This window comes from Lactuca virosa, chromosome 4, assembly GCF_052849685.1.
Source record: "Lactuca virosa cultivar CGN04683 chromosome 4, Lactuca_virosa_CGN04683_v6, whole genome shotgun sequence".
Taxonomy (NCBI): Eukaryota; Viridiplantae; Streptophyta; class Magnoliopsida; order Asterales; family Asteraceae; genus Lactuca; species Lactuca virosa.
Window position 1 is genome coordinate 499,909,643 of NC_136429.1, and position 6,734 is coordinate 499,916,376.

A 6,734-nucleotide genomic window follows, 5' to 3' on the forward strand; every position below is an offset into this window, starting at 1 on the left:
GTGGGCACAAAAATGAGTTCGATGTTACCTTTAAGGATATGGTCTTTAATGAAATGGTACTGTAGTTCAATGTGATTTGTCTTATACTGATGAATAGGATTATGAGAAATCGCTATATCACTCTCCGAATCACAATAAATTAGCACCCGCAGCACCCTGTAACCGTAGTCCATAAGTTGAGTCTTCATCCACAGGACATGGGAACAACAGCTGACTGCGGCCAAATATTCCGCCTCTGCAGTAGACAAAGAAACATAGTTCTGTTTCCTTGAATACCAGCTAACTAATCTTCCTCCTAAGAACTGGCAGCCCCCTGAAGTGCTTTTACGATCTAGTCTGAATCCTGCATGATCCACATCTGTGAACGCTTGAAGGCTAAAGTCATTCCCTGCAGGGTACCAGAGGCCTAATGATTTACTTCCCTTTATATATCAGAGGATTTGCTTAACTGCGGTCAAGTGAGATACTTTAGGGTCAGCTTGGTATCGAGCACATAAACCTTTTGCAAAGATAGTATCCGGTCGACTTGCTGTGAGGTACATCAATGACCCAATCATTCATCGGTAGGTTTTGTGGTCAACTGACTCTCCGGTAGGGTCAGCTGAGATCTTGCATCCAAAGGCCATAGGGACCTTCGCTGAGGAGAAATTGTCCATTGAAAATTTCTTCAGCAACTCAGTGGTATATTTTTCTTGATAAATGAATATCCCTTGAGGGACTTGTTTCACTTGAAGTCCTAGAAAGAAGTTGATCTCTCTATTCATGCTCATTTGAAATTTACTTGTCAAGAGCCTTGCAAATTCATTCACCATACCCTGATTTGTTGATCCGAAAATGATATCATCCAGATAAATTTGAACGGGCATCAAATGATTACCATTTGCTCTTCTAAATAACATAGGATCAATTACACCCCTTTTGTATCTAGTCGTGAAAAGAAACTCAAAGAGAGTCTCATACCATGCCCTCGGTGTCTGCTTGAGACCGTATACTGCTTTTTCTGGCTTGTAGCAGTGGTTTGGGAATTCTAGAATTTCAAAGCCTGGAGGTTGTTAAAGGTAAACTTCCTCTTTCATTTCTTCATTCAGAAAGGCACTTTTTACATCCATTTGATGCACTTTAACGTTCTTGTGTGCCGCATACGCTAAGAAGATGCGTATTGCTTCCATTCTTGCTACGGGGTCATATGTTTCATCGTAGTCAACGCCTTCAAGTTGATTGTACCACTTAGCAACTAACCGGGCTTTGTTTCTCACCACCGCACCGGATTCATCTAGCTTGTTTTTATATACCATCTTGTACCGACGATTTTGTGACATATTGGCTTCGGTATCAATTTCCACACTTTATTTCTTTCAAATTCAGTAAGTTCCTCTTGCATAGCAACAATGCAATCGGGCTACAGGAGTGCTTCTTTTGTAGTTCTGGGATCGACCGAAGACATGAAAGCTGCATAGTGACAATGCTTAGTTAAATCACTAGAGGATCGAGTTTGGATACCTGAGGATGGATTGCCAATGATTTCACCCAGTGGGTGATCCTTCATCCAAAATGTGAATATGAGTTTGTTGGTGATCCGCGTCTGCAGTTGAGGGAATATCTTCAACGTCAGAGGACTCTGCGGTTAGAGAAGGTAGTTGCCCCTCGACTTGGGAGCAGCCCGCATATGTATCTTGGACTGTAGGAATTTGAACTGCAGTTGTTGAAGAAGGTTCCCCCTGAATTGATGATGGGAGTTCCCCATGAACCGAAGATGGTTCTCCTTGAACCAGTGACATCGGTTCACCCTAGATTGATGAATGACTGATAACCCTTGAATCTGATCTTGTGTTAATGTTCTCAACTTCTTCATCCTCACAGTCTTCAGAAAACATTTGATTAGATAGTGACTCTGCGGGTAGAAACCGGAGTTGTATCTTCTAGTACTGGAACCTCGATGGTTGTCACTTCCAATAGAGTTGAACTTTCCCCCTTAACTAGCGAAGTGGAAGTATTGAGTGACAAATCTTCAGACAAGCTTGGGCCAAATACTTCAGCATGTTGTTGTTGGGATACCGGAGACACCAGGATTTCAGAGAAATGAGCTGTCTCTACGGGATCAAAAAGATCATCATAGTTGATTTCAACTATGTTCAATGGACCCGAAGTTGCTAGGATAACACTTTCCAGGATAATTTTTTTTTCAGTTGACGGAGTAGTGTTGCGGACATAATAGTCATTAAATTTGACATCGACGCTTTCGACTATCAGTCTTTCACGTCTTATGAGAACCCTGTAGGCCACTTTGTTGGTAGAGTAGCCAAGAAAAATGCCTTCATCTGATTTCGGTGCAAATTTGTTAAGGTGATCCTTGTTGTTGATCATAAAGCATCTGCAACCAAAGATATGGAAGAATCGGACATTGGGTTTCCAGTTATTAAGACCCTCATACAGAGTCTTATTAAGAAGTTTGCAAATGATACTGTGGCTTTGAACAAAACATGCACTTGCCACTGATTCTGCCCAGAAGTAGAGAGGAAGGTTGGCAAAATTCAACATCGATCTAGTTGCTTCGGCTAATGTGAGATTTCTTCGCTCTACTACTCGATTTTGTTGTGTTGTGTAGGGTGCTGAAAGGTTGTGACTGATGCCCTTGGAAACCAAGAAACTATTCAAGAGTTGGTTAGTGAATTCGGTTCTGTTGTCACTTCTTATCCTTCTGACTGGTAGCTTGATTTGGAGCTCTATTTCTTTTATGAAGTTGATCATGAACTACGGTGTGTCAGATTTGAGTCTTAAGAAGAAGAACCAAGTGAAGCGAGTAAAGTCATCAACTATAACCAGAATATGTTGCTTGTGATGAAGACTGGTTACGGTAGATGGACTGGAGAGATCAATGTGAAGTAGCTCTAAGGGTTCAATGATTGAAGAATCAACAATCAGAGGATGACATCCCTTTGTTTGTTTTCCACACTCACAAGTTGGGCATAATGTATCATTGTTGTATTTCAAGTTGGGAGACCACAGACCAGTTCTTCGATTACTAGGTTGTTGATGTATCTGAAGTTGAGATGAGCAAGCTTGTGGTGCCACAACCAAATTACTTCAGATACTGCTTTAGACAGAAAACACAACTGCGGTTTGCCAATGATCAATGAGATATCCAAAAGATACATTGTACCTTCTGCTTTGGACTTTATTAAGCAGGTGTTCCTATCATTTGTCATTATGTAGCAATATTCACTATCAAATTTAACCTGATGACCAGCTTTGCATAGTTGGCCTACGTTGATCAAGTTATGCTTAAGACCTTCTACGTAAGCAACTCTTTGAATGGAGAAGCTTCCCGTGGTTAACACACCATAACCCCTGATGACTCCATTTGCATTGTTTCCAAACGTGACGTGTCCACCATTACAGATTGGCCTGAAGTCGTGAAGGTATTCTAACCTTCCTGTCATGTGCAAGGAGCAGAAAGTATCGATTAATCACTCCTCTTCTTGTTCCTCCTTGCACATTGCCTGCAAATTAAAGGCTTAGTTTGGGCACCCAAACAAGTTTGGAGTCCGGGTTCACATGAGAAATTTTCTTAATTGATGAATGCACGTGGGACTTAGGAATAGGTTGCTTTTAAGTTTTTGAACCTAGTCCAGGGTGTTTCACAACTTTTGGGGTGTTACGAGGTTGGGTTGGACATGACATTTTCAGTGGGTAAAAATGAAACGAGAGATGTTTGTCCACGGTCCGGAGGGTGTGGTTGGAGACTTGTGACCGGTCCTTGGGTTATGTTTGGTTGCAGTGATCTTGGGACTTGAAAAAGTTTTGTCACGTGAACTAGTCTTAAGTTTTGACCTGATGACAGACTGATGTGATTTTGAAGATTCAGGAGTTGGTAAAATACCCTTCCACTTTGGATCATTTAAGGAATATTGTTGAAAAGACGTGACTTTCTTTTGATATTTTGCAAAAGTGTTTTGAAAGGATTTTGTCACTGTACATTCGTTTTTGCTTGATCCATTGATAGTAGTATTTTTTTAAAAGATTTTTGGCAGTGATGGATTTTTCTAAATTCTTTTGATTTGAAACCTTGGCTTGTTTGAAAGTTTTATTTTTTAGATCAATTTCCCATTTTCTACCTCGGGATCTAATTTCCTGTTTTAAAGCCAATTTTGCTTGAGTCTTTGGAGAACCGCAATCTGAGACATTTAACTGCGGTCTCTTGAAAATCTTTGTGTGAGTTGAAAAACAAGTACTTGAGTCAGCAGAACTCGAAAGTTCAGGATTCTGAGAACATTATCCAAATTCAAAATTTTCAATTGGCATTTCGTGAAGAATGGGCTGAATAGTCACTGTGCTTTTGATTGGGGTATGCGGTACAGATGACTGCACTACCGCAGAGTATGTCAAGGATGGTTTTTTGTAGGGACTGTTGGGTTAAATAGTGTTGTGTCATGGGCTCGGTCCTTAGCCCAGTTTTGCTATCCAGTTTGGGCCTGTCCAACTGTGATTGTTTTGTTTAGGGTTTAGTATTTAAGGTGCATGCATGCAGCCTTAGTTATTAGCGCTTTGATAATTATCATTTTGATTTGTACTACAAAACCCTAGCTCGCCTCTACAGTGGAAGTTCTTTGTCGAGCTCTGCTGAGGCGTGACTATGTTTAAATCATTCAGCATTATTTGATTCCATATTGTGTTCTCTGTGTTCATTTGATTTTATTGTTGAATCTGTTGAAGATCTAATCGATCTAAGAGTTTTTCAACTCAACAATTGGTATCAGAGCAGGAGACTGTGTAATCCATACACATCTCTTCTATTGAAGAAGATCTTAGGGTTTTCCGCTTAGATTGATATTAATAGAGCCGTCATCTGCTATTGACGTGGTTCTTTAAATATATGATCTTACCCTAACGTTATTTACACGTCTGATCTTAAGCAGGTTTAAACAACCATCAACACATCCATGGACGATTCTCAGTCAAACCCAATCAACATCTCAAAAGCATAGGATCGACGACAAGGATTCCTATTTTATACACTCAAGATTATGAGGTCTGGGCGAATCACTTTGAAGACTACATGATTGGTTCAGAAGATAATGGATACTTAATCTGGGAGGCGATCACTGTTGGTCCATTCGTTCATGCAAGTACTTCAAGAGTTGTTAAAACTCAAAAGGAATATAATCAACTTATCGGTGACGTGAAAGATATACCTCAAGACGAGAAGGAAAAGTTTCAGTGCAACATCAAAGCTTTAAGGATGATAAGGTTTGCATTACAGTCAGGCACATTTCGGCTGGTAAGCTCGTGCACGACAGCAAAGGAAATATGGGTCAGGTTGAAGGAACTGTACTCTACGGATGAAGATCTTGAGCACTCAATCCAAACACTGTTGCTCTCAGAATTTGGTGATTTTAAGCAGAAGCCTGAAGAGAAGCTCGTTCAATCCTTCGATCGCTTCAATCATCTCTTAAGCAAGATGATTAAGCATGGGATCGAAAGGAAGGTCATTGAACAAAAAGTAACATTCATGAATGGTCTTAGATCGGAATGGATGGCTGTGGTGTCAACTGTGAAGGCACATGAACAGTTCAAAAGTTATTCTCTTGCAAAATTGGTGGGGATACTTAAGTCACACGGGATTGCCTTGACTAAAGAATCTAATGTGGTTACTGACATGGGATCGTTGGCTCTAATCTCCAAAGGTAAGAATGCTGCTGAGGAAGATGAAGATTTAGATCTCTCTGAATATGATCTAACAAGCGAAGAATATTCTCTGATGGTGTCAAATCCCAAGAAGTTTATCAAGAGAAAATTTCCAACAAACAAAAACCGAAACTGGCAAGGCAGTTACAATGCCGAGAAAGCAAAGGAGGAACCGAAAAGTGTTTCTCAGACGGAAGAACCAAAGAAGGAAACGAAACTTGGAGGTGACTCGGGCTTTACCTGTCACTACAGTGGAGGTAAAAATCATTTCGCCAAAGACTGCATACTAAGAAATATGTCTGAGAAGGACGAAGATGAGGACGAAGAAGCGAACCTCAAAAGGCGTTTGGAGGAAATCAGGAAGAAGAAAGCAGGATCTAACAACACCATGAATTCTCTTATTGTGTAGGGAAATGCAGTCAATGATGAATTTGGAGGCATTGAAATTTGGTCGACTGAATAAGAGGACGAAGAAGTGAGGAAGCCGACTCATGGGAAGGCTCTGTTGGTGAAGGAAGAGGACAATACAGGAAGGTGCTTGATGGTGACGTCTGGAGTGTCACACATGCGAGGCTATACCACTGATGGAGGAAATGATGGAGAGAAGGATAGAGAAGACCGGTGTTTCGCTGCAAAGCCTGTCAGTCAGCAGATCAACGATTGCGACGAGTTGATCCAGAAGGTACAATCTATTCTTATCTCTCTGAAAATTCCAATAACTAACTACGAAAATGAACTCAATGGATTAAAATCTAAATTTTCTAGTTTAAGTGGAAGTTTAACTCAAACTCGCGTCACAAACTCTAACCTAACTGATCAAATCAGCAGGGTGTCATCGAAGAGTGAGGAGAGGCGAATGTGGATTGAGCAGAAGGAGAAGGATTTGATTAGGTCTAGGGATGAAACAATTTATTTGAAAAGAGATAATTTGAAGCTTTTAAAACAACGAAATGTGTTTTGTTTAATTGCTAAGCGGTTATATTCCAATATTACTCAATTGCATATTGATTGTGAAATAGGGAAGAAGATACATCGTATGATTTTACCCT

The 6,734-nt window shown here is 40.4% G+C and overlaps 1 protein-coding gene across 1 annotated transcript; it reads right to left on the reverse strand.

Annotated features, from left to right (window-relative positions):
- Positions 1-2,987: 2,987 nt before the first annotated feature.
- Positions 2,988-3,440, reverse strand: LOC145106999 (uncharacterized). The gene has a single exon (XM_079043897.1). It carries the CDS (start codon positions 3,438-3,440, stop codon positions 2,988-2,990), a length of 453 nt encoding a protein of 150 aa, XP_078900023.1.
- Positions 3,441-6,734: the final 3,294 nt, after the last annotated feature.

Excerpts from the sequence above, each read along its gene's own strand:
- LOC145106999 (XM_079043897.1), bottom strand. The coding sequence starts at position 3,440 with ATGACAGGAAGGTTAGAATACCTTCACGACTTCAGGCCAATCTGTAAT.